At 36.0% G+C, this 17,369-nt stretch overlaps 4 protein-coding genes and 1 pseudogene across 4 annotated transcripts; 4 read left to right on the forward strand and 1 right to left on the reverse strand.

The window, feature by feature from the left end:
- Window positions 1-394: 394 nt before the first annotated feature.
- Window positions 395-1,642, reverse strand: LOC6652872 (chromobox protein homolog 3). The gene has a single exon (XM_002075173.4). It carries the CDS (start codon window positions 1,531-1,533, stop codon window positions 700-702), a length of 834 nt encoding a protein of 277 aa, XP_002075209.1. The 5' UTR covers window positions 1,534-1,642; the 3' UTR covers window positions 395-699.
- Window positions 1,643-2,049: 407 nt separating this feature from the next.
- On the forward strand, window positions 2,050-4,262 carry LOC6652873. The gene is made up of 4 exons (XM_002075174.4): window positions 2,050-2,238; window positions 2,296-2,599; window positions 2,655-3,830; window positions 3,891-4,262. Exons 1-4 carry the CDS (start codon window positions 2,147-2,149, stop codon window positions 4,122-4,124), a joined length of 1,806 nt encoding a protein of 601 aa, XP_002075210.1. The 5' UTR covers window positions 2,050-2,146; the 3' UTR covers window positions 4,125-4,262.
- Window positions 4,263-6,745: 2,483 nt separating this feature from the next.
- Window positions 6,746-15,732, forward strand: LOC6652874 (protein snakeskin). The gene is made up of 3 exons (XM_002075175.4): window positions 6,746-6,929; window positions 14,258-14,375; window positions 14,470-15,732. Exons 1-3 carry the CDS (start codon window positions 6,888-6,890, stop codon window positions 14,685-14,687), a joined length of 378 nt encoding a protein of 125 aa, XP_002075211.2. The 5' UTR covers window positions 6,746-6,887; the 3' UTR covers window positions 14,688-15,732.
- On the forward strand, window positions 12,583-13,368 carry LOC26529834 (annotated as a pseudogene).
- A 765-nt stretch (window positions 15,733-16,497) lies between the features above and the next one.
- Window positions 16,498-16,984, forward strand: LOC6652875 (acylphosphatase-1). Its single transcript, XM_002075176.3, has one exon. It carries the CDS (start codon window positions 16,630-16,632, stop codon window positions 16,936-16,938), a length of 309 nt encoding a protein of 102 aa, XP_002075212.1. The 5' UTR covers window positions 16,498-16,629; the 3' UTR covers window positions 16,939-16,984.
- The last annotated feature ends 385 nt before the right edge of the window (window positions 16,985-17,369 follow it).

Here is a 17,369-nt window from a genome sequence, read left to right on the forward strand (position 1 = left end):
TTTATATCGCTTTTTTATTTGTTGACAAAAATTGTTTAAAACTACTTACTAAGTTTAAGTTTATCATCTTCTTAATTTCTTGTGTGTTATTTGCTTCAATAATTTCTCAGGTCTAGAAAAGATGCAACAAAACCCGTCTGACCGGATTTGAGATGTAACAGAGACTTTATTTTTCTTATATATGTATGTATATGGATGCTAAAAGGACTTTCATAAGGTGACCGAAATAATTAACTCGGACGACGACAACTTGTTTTTACTGAATATTACGTATTGTGCTTAATACCTACAGAAAAATTTAAAAATAAAAAAATGTAAATGTATTTTTTTTATGATTAAGGTTGCGGTTCACTCAAGGAATACCATGCAACAAACAACATAAAACAAAAACCAATACTGCCTAGTTATTTATTTCGCTCACCTTGCACATTTTGTGTGTGTATGTCTGTATTTCAAAGCAAACTAAGTCTAAAAAAAAAAATTTTAACAAAAAGCATCAAATTGGGGAGACTAAATCTAACTAAACTTATAAAAGTACGCAAAAAGCAATATGCTTAGATATTAAGGTTTATGCTTAAATATATATATATATATATGTATGTATGTGACAGAGCATGCATCTGTTGGGTGACTGTGTGAGTGTGCTTGTGTTATGGGTGTATGGTGTATATACACCAAGTTTTTGCTGTTCGTTCACTCCTAGTCATCAGCTTCGCCATTGCCCAATTCAGTATTTAATTCACCATCTCCATCCGCATCTGCGTCCGCATCACCATCTGCTTCGGCGTCCGCATCCGCATCCGGCGCAGCGTCGCCATCTCCATCGCCATCACCATTACTCTCATCCGCTTTCACATTCTCATCATTGTTGATGCTAGCTGGCGGACTTGGGGCCACCTCATCGTCTTCGACACCTTCGGCAGTGCTACCAGCTGGAGTGCCCACGCTGCCGGGTCTGGTCACACTGCCGGTACTATTTGCTGCACTGTCGCCGCCAGCTCCGACGCCGCCACCACCATTAGGACCGCTGCCGCCACTTGAATTACCATTGCCGTTGCCATTGCCAGTGTGCCAGGTGAGACGCTCTTCATAGAACTGAATGACAAGCTGAGGGCATTTAATATTAGCCAGTTTGGCAGGCACTAAATCGGCATGATCACTGCCCTTCCATTTCATGAGGAACATTAAATGTCCGGACGAGTCGGTGGCGCCCAAAATTTTCGACGGTTCCAGCCCACGGTCGAATCCAATTAACTTCTTCTGCTCCTCGGTCTCCTCCTCCATAAATGACTTACGCTTGCTACGAATGGATTCTGGCATTGAGGCAGTGCTTGCTAGACGTTTCTTTGTGTCCTTGTTCTTGTTGTTCTTCAGCGATTCCTCGAAAGTGGCTATCAGATCGGGACAGTCTAAGTTTTCGACCGGTTCCCAAGTATTTTCACTGCGTGGATAGCCCTTCCATTTTAAGTAATATTCTGTTCGGCCGTTGACCGTTCGCTTATCTTCCACACGTTCTACTGAAAATTCGGCCATTTGATTTCGTTTTGTTTTACTTCTTTGTAAATTACTTTATTTATTGTCTTTTCTCGCAACTTTTTGTGTGTTTGTGTTCGCCTATAAGTGTGGGAGAGCGTGTGTGTGCACCGAATTATCGAATTCTGATAACATGGAATCGGCAGCGGTTGCGATAACAACGATGAACTAGTGACTTTTATTCACTGTGACTCCGACTGTGCAGTCAATTGTTGTTTAATATTTTTGTACTTTAAATTTATATGCATATTCGTAAATATGCAGATGAGCATGAAATCATCAGAAATGCTATAAAGAATATATGTAGACATTCAAATTAACATAAAAATATAAGCATAAAATAATAATAAAAACGAACAACTTGGTTTTATTTCATATCAACAAAAATGTATATTAATAATTTATTAAATCGGAGTTGTTATACTTGTGACTTTTAAAGTTGTTTATAACACGGATGGATTGAAAATTCAACGACTATATGTGACTATAACTATCAAAATGACGGTCTCTAAGATATCGATAACACTGCATTGCACGTGCACTCGTTTTAGATGCTAGTCTGAAATAAATAAAACACTTTGATTTAAAATAAAAGAAACACAAATCTAAGAAAATGGGAGAGTTTATAGCTGAAATGCAGGAGCGCATCCTGCCCGAGTACGAGCAGATGAACCACTACAATTTATTTACCCCCGAGCAAGTGAGGTAAAGTCAATAGGGACACAAAGCTATGAAAACAACTAATTTCCACAATTATTCCAGAGAGATCATTAGCCGCCGGGATCATTTGTTTCAAAAAATTACTAAAGGTCATTTGACCGTGAGCGATTATCTGGAGTTCATTGTCTATGAAAAGCAAATGCATGAGACTATTGTTGCCAAGGAGGAGCAAATGCATTTAAAACTTTCTGGACTAAAGACTTCCATAACAGTCAGAATTATGCGGTTGTATAGGGAAGTTCTGGTCAAATTCAGCCACGATAGACGCCTATGGGGACACTGGATCAATTTCAGCAAAAGGAATAATCCTCAAGAGGTTGCGGGCATCTATGAGAAGATGCTGCAGGTGAGCAGCATTAAAAAACAAAATATCGAATGGACTTTCAATTTGATTCTTGCAGTATCATGGAGATGAACCCAGTTTTTGGGTGGATGCTGCCATGTGGCTCTATGAATACAATCGCCTCAACATAGAACGAGTCCAGGATACACTTTTACGCGGTTTGCAACGTCATCCGACATCTGAGCGACTGAATAAATGCTTCTTTGACATCCTGCTCACGGAAGCGGCTCTGGCCGATAATGAGAAAAATCTAGAGGATAACACGCTCTCCGAGCAAGATATAAAATTGGAACGAGTAGCAGCTGTCTATAATAACAGCATGAAAAATGTCACCCACTTGGATTATTTTATTAAGCTACTGGAATCCTGCGAAAATCATCATGAAATAACCAACAAGCTTCAGCGAAATATACTTCACGACATGCAGGAAAAGTTTCCCAGAGAGCCTCTGCTTTGGGATCTGTTGGCACAGCGGGAATTGCGGGGCTATCATCTTGGTGATATGGAACAGCAGGATCTTGAACAAGAGGAGCCGGCGTTCAAGAGAACTCGACTCGAACGCCCTTTTAAAGGCCGCCTGGAATTATTTACGACTGTTTATAAGACTGCTGTTGACCTATTAAAAACCCAAGAAATATGGAACCTATATATAGATGCCCTTCTAGCTATTAAAACGAACTCCAAATCGGAACGATCCCTAAAACAGCAGTATCTGGCCAATGCACTGCAGGAGGGCCATCGCTCCCAGCTAATGTCAATCCGTCACTATTCTACCTTGAAGAAGATGCTATGTTCCACACCAGCTGGCTGTTCAACCGCTGTTCAAATCTTCAATGAGGCGTTGAAGCGTGATCCCTCCGTTGAAATGTATCAACTTCTAATGGACACGCTCGTTCTTAACGACGAGGAGCCGCAGGTCTACGAGGTGTTTCATAAAATCCAAAAGACTATGGGCAGCGAGTCTTTTCCCCTATGGCGGAGTGTTATTTGTTATTATCGCACACGTGAGCGTTCGCCAAGTAATAGAGAACGACTGGAGAACATTTATGCGGAGGCCTGTAAATCTAAATATCCGGAATTCGCAGAACTGCGCTCAGATTACCTACGCTATCTCTGGATTGAAAACTCTCCTGAGTCTGCACGAAAAGAATACAAAAAATTGTCCCTCCAGCCTCCCCTAACTCTCCAACTGCATCGGGAAATGGCTCAACTTGAGAGCACTTTGACTATAAGGGTAAGTTGCATAGTCATACAGCGCACTCATCCAGTTACTCACTTTCATTGTCTGACACAGGACTCTGCCAACCTGAAATCTTGGCGGATGTGTTTGGAGCATATGGCCCTGCATTTTGGAAAAACTGAGCCCAGTGTCTGGGTGGACTACTTGGCCTTCGAGCGGGACCATGGTGAAGCTAAAAACATAAATTTACTAACGCAACGGGCCGTGTCCACACTAGAACCTCAGTATGTCCACACGTTTGAGATGGAGCGTACCCTGGCGCATTTGGGAGCCGCTATAGTTGGCTGACAAGGTGCAGATGCAGTTCATCGAGACATTGAACTGTTGGTTGATTCCTAAGTACTATAGGCAAAGATATTTTAGTTTAGTTAAGAAGATTTTTACTGTTTTTTTATATTTCTTTAAAGTAAAATGATTATAAATCAGGCTGTGTCATTGACCTTCAAATCTTCTCAATCATCTTTATGAGGTTGAGCCGATATTCTTAATTTTTGACTTTGAATGTGGTAAGGGTGAACAAATGGAGGATAAAATTCTTAGGATTAGCTTAACAATCCTTTTCCACATGACATTATGTATCCATTTTAGAGATGGGCGTGGGCCGTGCCGTGCCTATTTAAAAAAATTACGAGTTGGGCCCCTTACGAAAAATGACAGTGCACGGCAGGCAAGATTTTCAATTGAAATATGCCGTCCACTTAGTTGGCTTATTTTTGAATCCCCCCTATAAGGAAATGTGTTTTTTTGTCGGATGAAAAAAGGTAGCAAGTAAGGGCAACAGTAAAAGCCGTATAAAATATATAAAATAGCATTTATGAAATACTTAACTTGTGCCGTGCCGTGTCAGTGCGTGCCGTGCCTCTAAAAAAAATTCCGTGTGCCTCAATTTTTAACAGCCGAACTTGGGCCGTGCCGTGCCTAAAAAGGGAGGTCCATGCCCATCTCTAATCCATATGTTATAGGCCGATTCCGTAATTTATGGACAGCCCCTGATCAGTAATTCTCCATTGATACTGATTTTAGTTTTGGATGGCGACATGGTACAAAAAGGGATACAAATAAATTTTTTAAATAGGGCAAAAAGGAGGTTCGTAAGTGCTAGGGCGGACAATAATGGCAAAATATATGAACCAGAAAACCTTGACCTTAATCCTTGACTTTTATATTGTAAAAACTCCAAATATTTGTTTTCAAAATAATCCGATATCTATTCAAAAGACCAAACTGAAGAACACGAGTTTTCGAGTTCTGAAAATCGGCCAACAATTGACACTTAATTGTTGAATTGATTGTTTATTGATATTTTCATTTTAGACCATATAAAGTAGGTACATATGTACATATGTGTGTATATCCTCGATCAGCATGACGAAACCAGATCATATAGCTGTGCCCGTCAATCTGAAATAACGTAAACTCCTTGTAGACCGCTAAAGCTGCATTTTGCATTAAGACACTATGTTTAACTTGGGTTTGGTTGGATCGGGTACAGAATCGAGTTGAAAACAATGACAATGATTAACACTGCACAACACGAAGTCAGTTACATGAAGTTTTTTTTATATCTTTAATTCGATAGATACATTTACCATCTTGAATTTTGATGAGTAAGTAAATAACAAGAGTTGGGTCTGCTACGACAGTTTAAAATAGGCTCCCAGTCAAGAATACCACTTAAACAATACATACATACATACATACAGTGGCGGCAAAAAATTTTGAGACACTTTTTACCTTAAATTCTGATTTCATTCGCTTGTCATTTAATGTTAGTGAAACTTTTGATATGTTAATTTATAGCGTTCAATTGGCTATTCTATTGAGATGACGTTCTGTAAATTTTTAACAGTTTTTTTTAATGAATTTTGATAAAAAGCCCCAAAATTCGGACACGGCAAAAAAAAAGACCTTTGGACCATAAGAAAAAGTTTTAGGTCTAGCAAAACTAAGATAAACTGCATACCTCAAATTGTCAATTTGGCCCCAGGGTCCAATTTGGAGCCAATTAAAAAATTCAATTTTGTATGTATTTTTTTGGTCTTCCTGTTTGGCGTCACTTTATGTCACTAAGTCACACTAAAGTATAACTACACTTGAACAATGAAAGATAGTGAATTAATTTTCCCGTCGACTGAGATATTGTTTATCGAAATCGGATTAAAAATAGATCGACTTCGTTTCCCTGCAAAAAGGTGTTCTCAACAGCCCAACTATTTCCCTCTCTTTCTTTTGGTAAAAGGGTTTCAACTATTTCAAGATTTAAATATTTTTACCTACTGCGTCTTCTGATTGCTTGCCTGTTGGCGAATTTTTGCCCCTTTTACCTACTTAGCGGCGTTTTGCATCACAACTTGCAATCATGTATATGTATGTATGTAATTATGTATGTATATCTAATATATCTTTACTTATATGATCTTGGGCAATTCCGAAGTTAGCCCGAATCTCTTGTTATTACCAAAGGTAGTGCATGTTTTGATTCCTATTTACTTAAATATATAAACATGACAATTTTGTCTAAGTTTTTGGATCGTTCATTTAAACTTTATAACAAATTTAAGGCAATGAAAAATTCGACTTATTATTTAAAAGTTAAATAACTGGGTTCGGTTTACACCTTCAAGTATTGCAAAATATTGTGGTTTTAAAGTAGTTTCAGATCTTCAAGTTTTGGATCTCTAAATTTCCTTATTCAGCTAAATAGCACTTCATGTTCAGGAAAAACAACGGCTGAATTGTAGCCAAGTAGTTCGGTCCCTCAGGTTGTTGTTGTCTTTGATAACGAACTGTTCGTTGACGCTTTCGGCTATCGGCTGCTGGCCGAACGACTAACTTCTCCATCGGCTTTCTGTGTGCCTGCCCTGTAGCTTTGGACACGAGTGGGGAAAATCGCGTTGTTTCAGTTCGATTTCGCACGCCGTGGAATTGGAATCCACACGCATCTGATAGATACAAATAAAAAAAAGACACAAAAATCCAAAAAAATTAACCAGCTACAAACAAAATTGAAATTATCGAATACAATTTAGTATTGAAAACAAATCATCTACAATGGAGTTTAACAACCGTTTGCTACTGAAAATCATTGAGCTGGTAAGTTTTTCAATTGGGAAATGGGAAGGAAGAAGGATGCAAGACGTAGGAGTCCAGCATCCGTTGATTTTTAATGGGGTAAATCACTGGTTGAGCTCAAGGTTCGCACATCTTCCCTTTTGTTCCTGTTGTTGTTTTGTTGCCTTATCGCACTATAATCCAATGTTATTCGCAGTGTCTTATTGTTGAAATTTCTTGCATCATGTGTTCGCTTTTGTTTGCTTTCTGTTTTGTTTTCTATTCTCAGAATTCTTGAAACTGGTTTCAGTGCGAGATATGTATTTGTTGGAGTTTAGTGCGTAATTTTAAATTAATTCTTTCATTTCTCATAGAGCATGATGTCATGAATCGACTCTTCTTGTCTGTTTTTAAGACAAATTTTGGATTTGTTCTCTTCCGTTTTGTCGTCTCAATATGATGTCACCACTCCGTAAACAAACAACAAGTCCATTTCAATAATTTGTTTATTTCCACAAATACAAAAAAGAACACCAAAAGAAAATAAAAGAAAAGGCATATCAGCTTAATTCAGTTTCCATTGTTATTGTTTTTGTTTAGCGTTTGCCAATTTTGTCCAGCTGTCGCTTTTTAATAATGAAATTTGTATAAATTGCCCCTCATAATGCAAGCGGCTTTTTATCAGTTTTCCAATTACCCAGTGCTGACTGTACTTGTGCCATATATATGTACATACATACATACACACAGATATACATACAGATGTGAATATGTATGTATGATTCAGTATTAATCCAGATTAGCGCATATGATGCATCAAAATTCATATAAAATTGATACATATGTACATAAAGTAGTCAAGTCAATATCATTGACTATTATTCTAATTATTTCTCATGATTTGCAATTCATTAATATTGGTATTCTACATTATGTAAGATAGGTCAATTGTTTCATAATACACTTACAAAGTCAATTCCATTCATTAGTTCTTTAGTAGATCAAAAATAATTGACTTTAATGCTTTAATACCATGAGAACATCCCAAAAATACTTTAACACAAAATCTATTATTAAATATAGAAATTTGTTTCAGCATACTTTCATATTGATATACTATAAACAAAATAAAATAATAATAAGCCGGATATCCGTTGGTAGATATTTGGATCCGTTCCCGTAGAATCTTTGATAGTGATTTTTGTGCCGGAGACAGAAAATCAAAAAAAAATATATGTGTGTGTTATTTATTTAATATTTTTCTTTTCGAAATACAGCTGAAAAACTTTCTTTTTTGAAATGAAAGTGAAACTACTTAGACACTTGAAGTAATTGCCTGGTAGTTTAACTATTCCTTGACTTGGTCATTACTTTATGGAATTGGTTAGAGATTATTTATTAGCTCATTCCCTAGATTAAATCACTTTTTTTTGGGTCATGTATTTCGCTTGAAATCGCCATTCAATTGTAATGCACATCATGAATATCGTTGCCACACCTACACTATACCCAGACTAAATTATATCCAGTGGCCATATATATACACACGATTATGTAGTATATACTTATTTGTACACATATAATATATATAATATAGTATACGTATATGTATATGTACATATGTATACAAAAATCCAAAGCTACAGCTTAAAATGTTCAACAATTTGTAGCGAAGTTTTTTGTGAGCTGAGGTCATTGCGGCATTCTTTAGGCTATCTTTGTTTCGGCCTATGGAATAGACTTGAATATAATGTGTATGATGATCATGAACATCACTGCCATCATAATGATGATGTCATAAGGTTGGAAGCATGTACAAAAAATTACGCATACGCCATGTGTGATACACCTAAAGGTCGACGCTTATATTGCATTGAATAAACAACAAATCGGAGCGGTCTGGCGTGGAGGCGAAAAGGTGTGCACAAGAGGTATAAAAGAGAGAGAGAGAGAGAACGCAAGATAGAAAGATTCAGAGATTCAACATACCCAAGCAGGAATATGCGTTGAGAATAGCTAATTTGAGATTAAGTTCGTTAATTATCTCCGGCCGGCCGCATTAGTCACCATTAGAAACAAAGAACAACGAAATAATAAAAAAAACCCAAATAAAAGTGAAAACCATAAGTCCTTAGGTAAATATTTCCATGCCTATGGTCATGCGAATGGGCTTAAAGCAAAAAAATAAAAACCAAAAAGCAAAAACTAGCCAAACCGCACACGAAACAAAAAGAGAAATAAACGAAAATTAATAACAATAAATAGAACGTTCCACCATTCCACCAGCAGATAAGACCAATTGTTATTTGGCATTTTGCAATGCGGTAAGCGAACATTTTCTTGCAACTTGCTCGTAAATACATTTACGAGCTAATAAATGTTTTAACTGCAAATCTGTTGAGCGATTTCGCTTCAAAGTTTCATGTATTTATTTATTTATGTGGGCGTTGGCATTGCGTTTGGCTGGCTCCAATGTCAATGACATGTCAGCCCGTGCCATAATGAATTGGCTAAAAGAATTGAAAATTATGAATTGGCTAATAAAATCGATGTACTTACATAGACATACAAACATACAAACTTGTGCAGACGTCTTTTAGACAGAGAGCTTATTTCGTTTAGTAGCGTAGCCCCTTATACCTCAAAATATATTTGATATGGTATATTGGGACTTCGAACTTATCCTACAATTTCTTCTTCATAATTATTCATAATTTAAATCCCTTTCCATACCAAATGGTTCTTGTTTGTATATGCATGTAGATGACTCCTTGTATATTCATGTAGATGACTCCCATAAAAATTTGTTTCACAAATCGTAAATCGAGGGTGTCGAAAAGGTGTTGAGATAGTTTAATGAATTTCTGGATTCCACATGAATGAAACTTTTTATACGAATGGAACGAAGCATTCATGTGGTGAATATGCAAAACACATTTTAATATGAGAGTTCAACGATTAAGTCAGTCATTAATGATTCATAATTCGTTTTCATGATTTTTTTATGCACAGAATATACAAAACCGATAAAGAAACCTTTATTGTTCGGACTTTGGATGCGTACCCATTTGTATGTAAATAATGGGTATTAAACTTGCAAATGGTAATTCCAACTCATTTGAAGAATAAAAATCTATGATGTGCAAGTCCGAATATAATCTCAATGGATTACGACTATTCAATCTGTAGTGTTGTTTATATTAACTACTAAGCAATTAAATTAATTTTATATACTCTTGTTAAGTGTTCATAAATCATCATACTGAAAATTGTGTAAATTTAATGACTTAAGTGATTTAGGACGTCAATTTGTATACGTATCTCTTTCCCTGCCCCATATCGCTTAACAACCTCAAGTACTTGAGCCAATTTGCTTATCAAATTATGAAAATTATTTTAATATTGATATGGACGATAAATGGCAAATGGCGTGTCAAATTGTTTAGCCTCGGTTACGGACCGCACCCTTTGCCAACTAGATGGATCAATCAATTAGTGGCTAATTGATGTCCTGGCAGGAAGGATGCAACATTAATACCCTATCCCCCCCCCTGCCATTCCGTTCTCTTTCCAAGCTTTCAACGATTCCATCTAACCATTATGATGTTTATTTTGTAATGACAGACGCATAGCCAAAGGCAACTAAAAGGAAGAGAGGGAAATATGACAGCGAAAGGTCATTAAGAGCTCTATATGGCTTACCATTAGAGATAAGAACGGGAATTAGCCGCTATAAATAATATTTTTGTGTGTGTGTATGTGTGTGATACACCCTCTATTATTTACACTTACATATATATCTATACATATGGTTAGATATGTCAATAATTACCAAATATTGTATCGGCCATTTGTGTTTGGCAATCGTATTTCATCTAATTTTATTTTGGTGTTATTTTTATTGTTTTATGGTCGATATCCATAAAGCATATGTCCACACAGTAGCCGGAAATCAAATGGATCTACCATATATACATACATACTACAAATATGCTTCTACTACAATACATACATACACACATATGTACATACGTACATAGGTAACTGTTCATGAATAAAGTCATAACAAATTGTAGACTAAAAGAGAAAGTATTCTGGTAGTTAAATGTTTTTTTTTTTTGTATTAAAAAGCGTGGAAAAGATTATGGCAACTAAATGTTGGCCACCTGTTACCCATTTAATGTTCTTAATATACATATGTATGTACAATGTACATACATGTGCGTCACTTTATGTTGAAGACTTCTGCTCAATCGTTGTTAAAATATTGACAGATGGCCAGAATCAGATACATCGATTCTCTAAAGAAGGTATTTTCAATTGTTGCATTGCATTCCATTACTTTGAAAGCATAATGAGTAAAACACATACTTAGGAAAAAGGGTGGCTATTAGCTTTTACTTTCGGAGAAATATGGATTGGGTCTACATTTACTTACATATGTACATATATGTATGTAGAAAAGGGCGGGTAAGTTTTTTCGCGTTCATCTGTCAGTATGAGCACCTTGATCTTGGAGATTTGAGAAATTTGGTATGTAGACTCGTATAGTATATAGAATGATCAAGTTTATTTAAAAATGAAGTAAGTAAGTCGTCTCGCCGACTTAGGTATACCTCCAGCCAATCAACAATTCACACATCCCTCTCTACTCTAACCCAAGACCTTTTACTAACAATATATACAAGGAAACAAAGCATTCTCACAAAGAACATAAAGACAGCGATAGTATCTGACTATTAAAACAGCCACATATTTCACCTTACATAAGAACCTTTTTAAGGTTTTTTAAAAATTGTGACCAAGCAATGTTTGCATTGAGGATTTGTTTTATTCGCGGAATATTCCAAAACTTCTTTATATTTTTCCAAATAAAAGTTGCTGAGTGCTAAAGATTATTTAACTGCAAAGAATGTTAAATCTCGACAGTGTCGGAATCCCAAAATCTCAAAATACATGTTTAACTTGTTATGTATTGGAAAAATAACTGATCTCGACAACAAAACTTATTCCAGCTAATTGTCCTTGACACGGGGTAACATCCAGTAGAGAAAGCATTGGCAAAACCAAAAAAAACCTCTCGGATATCTTAAACAACCCTAAAGTAAACATCAATCAATGCAAAGAACTAACATTCACCAATGCATCGCAAGAAGTTTGCCAAGAGAAGACGCCAACTACCGAACACCTCCGAATCGACACGTTAAACTAGAATCTGACTAGGACACACTGTTTCAACTCACAGTCGTATCCTTAAGAAATCCCTCCTCCGATCTGTACACTGTTCTGCAACACACCAGTCAACTACAACAAGAGAGATCAAAATTGAAGCCAACAATTAAAGAAATAAACTCATTCTAAAACATTGTACAAACTATTCAATTCCTAGAAACTACAGCCAATTCTGGCCTAATGGCCCATACAGTGAAAAGCATTTAAGTGCATAACTTGGCTTTTTTTAGTCGGATTTGAAATTTGGTATTTCAGTCGATATTAATTAGTGTGCCAAAATTGATTGCAATAGTCGAAAAATTCCAGAAGGTAAACATTTTGGCGAGTTTGATAAATAAATAAATAAATATAATATTTTCGAGTCTAAAACGGAACGACATTGTGTCATTAAGACTACTTAATGAAAGAAAATATTCATAATTTGTTTTTTTAGAATCTAGATTATCTAATTTGTGGGTAGAGTAATTTCTAGGCACTCTTGGAACCCAAAGGATTTAAATAATTGGAATGCAAATCTAGATTTCCCATTTGAGGGAATGGAATAAATTTTACAAAAGATTATACACTCAAATTATCTCTATCCTACACATTTAAATAATATTATTCTTAAATATTCAGAGAAATATAACTATGTATGTATATGTATGTACTAAGTCGACTTGCTTTTCTATGTAGAGCTTCATTTCTATATCCTATTCCTTACTTTTTTGTCATATCCTGGTTGTTTTTCTACTTTCCACACTCTCCTTCTGGCTGAATGTGTTTATTTGTCTGTCCGTCTGAAAATTGACTAAAAAGTTCTCGGACATCGTTATCAGGCCTTCACTATGACCAGCATCATTCTGATTGAAAGCGTTGCCGATCATTCCTATAGCAGCCAGGCCATGCTAATTTGTGGCACACTCACCGGCTACACGATCATTTGCGCAACTCTGGCTTTGGGTAAAGTTAATCGTTAACGCCACTCTGTCATTGTGACACTGGGAAAATGACTGTCTGCCTTTTTAGGTCATCTGCTGGGAGCCAAAGTTGATAGGCGCATCGATATACTGTTTGCAGTGGCCGGCTGCATCCTATTCATCTCCAGCGGGGCCATCATTTTGGATCGTTGGCTGGGTTCCTTTACCGTGGATATAGATAAAAATAGTATTTTGGCAGCGGCAGCATTTTGTCTAGCCAATGGAGCGATTTTTGTGGCAGATACATTTGTTATATTTCATGCTTGACGAGAATAAAACGCGAACTATGTGAAATAACATTGAAATTTGAAAGAATTTTATACGATTATTATCTGTCTCTCTCTGACTGACTAATATAGATATATTAAACAAATTTTATAAGATTCATAATTCTAAATCAGATTAACTTATTTTTGTAAAAAAATATTGAAAAGGATGATGAAGAAGAAAACATTCGGAAAAGTTTACCATGACTACTTTGGCCCAAAACAGCGTTGCGCAAAGGAAAGGGGAAAAAGGTTGTAAAACACAGTTAAACATTTTAAGCCTTTTTTGTTGTTCAGATGATCTAGTAACCCCGCAGAATGCGAATTCATTTTTGCAGATTCGCTACCACGGACAATGTATGGAATATTAATGATGAAATATAGTGTAATAACGTGTGTTTAAAAAGAACTGCAGGATTTGTTTGATTTTGTTAACCACCTCAAACGCGGCTTACAAAGGATATTTGTAACGCAGAGAAGGAGGCGTTTTCGATCCTATAATGTATACATATATTTTCTTGATCAGAATAAGAATAAGAGCCAATATTCATCTTAGCCGTTGTACAAGTTAATCGTTAGATTAAGAGCTATTGTGATAAAACTGGGAGTTTAACATTTTTTGTCAGAGATAGGTTCCTGCGGGTTTTGATTGGACCATTATATTAATAAAGCTGCCATAAGAAGTGCCACAAAGTATTCTTACACTTAGTGAAGAAAATCTCGTTGTTTCTTAACTTTTTTGGCTATAGTTTGCTAGGTAAAAAAGTGTATCTATAGTATCTATTTAAATAATTTTAAAATTTCATATTGTCAAATTTCAATCAGATTTGCCATCTCTTGTGAGCTAAAAATGCGGCAACATAGTTTAATAATGCTACTTACCCATTCTATTCTATCCATTCTCAACCTTTAGGCCATTGCCATAGCCTGCATTGTGATGTACGAGGTGGACGGAGCTCTCTCTTCACGCCCATTGATTGTTTGCGGCACCATTGGAGGCTTCGCCATCATTTGTGGTGTACTGCTGATTGGTGAGTCTGCTGAAGACTATGATTAGCCCCGATTGGACCGAGCATCTGCATCTGCTTACAACTAACATAAACTCTTGCCCCTTCTTCTTTCCAGGTCATGTGATCAACTCGCTTGTGGAGAAACGTCTCAATGCCTTGATCTCGCTGATCGGCTGCATTCTGTTTGTGGCCTCCGGTGCCTTGGTCATTGATGAGTGGCATGATGCCCTCCTGCAGAAGGATCGTAAACGTAATGCCATAGCTGCCGGCTCCTTGATGATTATCAATGGAGCTGTCTTTCTACTGGACACGCTCTCGATTTGCCGAACGTAAACTTCCCTTTCCATCTCTCCACAAAAAGAACAACATGAATATTCACAATACATATATATTTTCTCTGTGCTTTTTTGTATTGTATTTGAAAATTCTCATGGCTTCTGTATGGGTGGGTCATCATCGAATGTTGAAAAGAAGAATCTTTGTAATGTTTTTTTTTTTTTGTTTATATATACATATATACATAAACATTTATATACATATATATTTATATATACGAATATAAATAGCACTTAAGCTAACCTCAGCCCTTGCACTTGCAAACAATCTGTTTAACGAATATCAAATGAAAATTGTTTACAGGAATCCATTAAGAAATATGTATATGTACATACACACATACATAAATATACATATACACACATACCACTATACTCGTATATCATACGATCATGTCTCTTGTATAATGCATAATTATGCTCTAAGAAAATTGCTTTTAATTGGTGGGGGCACACGTGAGGGAAGATTTTTCTGGGAAAAACTCTTTCAGCCATTTGACATGACATGACGTGACGTTACATCACGTGCCAAGAGTATCACGTATTGCAAAAAAAGACACTGAACATGAACCTAAGCCTTAGCCTCAGATTCAACCTAAGTAAGTCTAACTTCGGGTTGTATATCTAAATACATACATACATACTTATCTATGTAGATCCGTATGTACCTGGGACCGTAAGCAATAAAAGTTAAACAAATTACATACATGGTAATTATTACATCTCAAGTTTTTTACATTTTCTTCAATTAAGATTATCATTTTGAGTAATTTAATGAAAATCATCCACAATCATCTATCTTTTTTCAAAAATAACTATAACATGCAGAAACTATCGATCGAGAAACGTACCATATCCAAGTAGAAATATCCGAAAATCTTATGAAGTAGATAAATATTTGAAAAGCAAAACAAGGGATTTTAAAAAGGCTCTCACAATGTTACACAAAAATAACAATAACAAGTCATCTTTCTTGAAGAAAATATAACAATTTTTAAAACCCCTGCAAATCTGTTCACTAATAAAGCTTTTGGTGTAATCCATTCTTTTCTAGATCCTTTATAGGTACATTTTTCTTTTTAATAAATGTATTTACATGTTTGTGGTCTACCGTAGATACCGACCATGTTAATATATATATTAATTCTAGAACGATATCTAAAAGTTATTATTTGGGTTTTTAGTTTTCAAATCTTATTGGTAAAAGTATTTTCTATTATCTATTTGGCTAACGACTAAGGGGAGTTAATAGGTTATTTATTGATCAGTCGAGAATGTTCGGAAGTTGTTGCAATATTTTAAGACATTTTTAGTGAACTTAGGTTAATAAAAGTTAAATAATAGTAACTGGCTCCTTAGCTAATACAAAGCTTTCAAGAATTGAGGTTGCAGGACGTATCAAGGTGCTAGTATCTATGAAGATCGTGATCGTGAGAGAATTTCTACACTTGACTTTGTTCCCCCCTCTTCACTATGCAGCTTTCTGTGGCTTTTGTTATCGTTATGGTTACTGTTGTTCTTGTTTGTGGATGTTCTTATGCGTTATTAATTTAATTTCTAATTATGTGCACTTTTTATCCCCTTTTGTTCATTCAGACGCGTTGTGGTGCCGGTGCACGCGGAAGTATCGAATAAGAACAAAGTTGAGATAAATCGCTTTTAGGCCCTGAGATGAGAAAGAGCGAGTCAAAGAAAGAGAGAGAGAGAGAGATAGAGAGAGAGTAACAGAGAACTAGTGGCCCCAAAGACTTTGTAATTCAAGAATGTGATTTTTATTTATTTATTCTGATTATAAGCTTGCTAGCTTTATTCATAGAAGTTATTGTCAAGTGTTTGGATAACGCATTAATTCATTATTGAATTAGTTTTGGATTAAAAAAGTTGAAAATTATTGTGTTCTGTTCGACAACAAAAAAAAAACAAAAAAAATAATAATAATAATGGCTACGGAAAAGAAACCCGAGATTATGACTTGCGATTTTGAAATACGAGGCGACATGCCCAAGGAGGCGTTCCAGCTGTTCGCCATTGCCCAGGCCCAAATTTTAGGGTTACGTGGATACATTACCCAAGTATCTGGTGATCTGTACCGGGGCACATTGCAGGGCGAGGGCAAGGTCATTGAGGCCTTCAAGCAATTAATAATGACGGCAGCGGAATTTGTGGCCGCCCTCAAGGAGTTTATTATCAAGAATTTGAAGGCCATCCAGGAGTATACATATAAGACATTTGAAATTAAAAGCAATTAAACATTGATAAGCCAAAAAGGCAACAGCAGCATGGAAAGAAATTAAATTCAAAATGTATTATTATTCAATCTGCATTATGTTTAGGTAGAAACTGCGTTTAAGCCTTGAAAATGTGAGGGATTCTGACTAATCGACTGTATTTATCGCACGTTTTAATCCCAAAATTCAACCGGGTACATATGTATGTACATATGTATGTATGTAATTGGCATTCAAAACAGAAAAACAAATCGCGTTAATCGACACGATTCGATCGGAAACGCGACTCAAACAATATATTGTGCATAAGTACAATGGTTAATTATGGTGTGCCTAGAGAATGTATAGTGTAAGTATAGTAAGGCTAATCTATCATTTTATAGGTCAATTAGCTGACACATAAATACACACACACACACACACACACGCAAAGACGAAGAGCCTTACGTACT

Source organism: Drosophila willistoni, assembly GCF_018902025.1.
Source record: "Drosophila willistoni isolate 14030-0811.24 chromosome XL unlocalized genomic scaffold, UCI_dwil_1.1 Seg142, whole genome shotgun sequence".
In the NCBI taxonomy this organism is placed as follows: Eukaryota; Metazoa; Arthropoda; class Insecta; order Diptera; family Drosophilidae; genus Drosophila; species Drosophila willistoni.

Coding starts and splice junctions, on each gene's coding strand:
- LOC6652872 (XM_002075173.4), bottom strand. CDS start 1,533: ATGGCCGAATTTTCAGTAGAACGTGTGGAAGATAAGCGAACGGTCAAC.
- LOC6652873 (XM_002075174.4), top strand. CDS start 2,147: ATGGGAGAGTTTATAGCTGAAATGCAGGAGCGCATCCTGCCCGAGTAC. Junction 2,239..2,295: donor TTTACCCCCGAGCAAGTGAG/GTAAAGTCAATA, acceptor CAATTATTCCAG/AGAGATCATTAGCCGCCGGG. Junction 2,600..2,654: donor TCTATGAGAAGATGCTGCAG/GTGAGCAGCATT, acceptor TGATTCTTGCAG/TATCATGGAGATGAACCCAG.
- LOC6652874 (XM_002075175.4), top strand. CDS start 6,888: ATGGAGTTTAACAACCGTTTGCTACTGAAAATCATTGAGCTG. Junction 6,930..14,257: donor TACTGAAAATCATTGAGCTG/GTAAGTTTTTCA, acceptor CTCAACCTTTAG/GCCATTGCCATAGCCTGCAT. Junction 14,376..14,469: donor TTGTGGTGTACTGCTGATTG/GTGAGTCTGCTG, acceptor TCTTCTTTCCAG/GTCATGTGATCAACTCGCTT.
- LOC6652875 (XM_002075176.3), top strand. CDS start 16,630: ATGGCTACGGAAAAGAAACCCGAGATTATGACTTGCGATTTTGAAATA.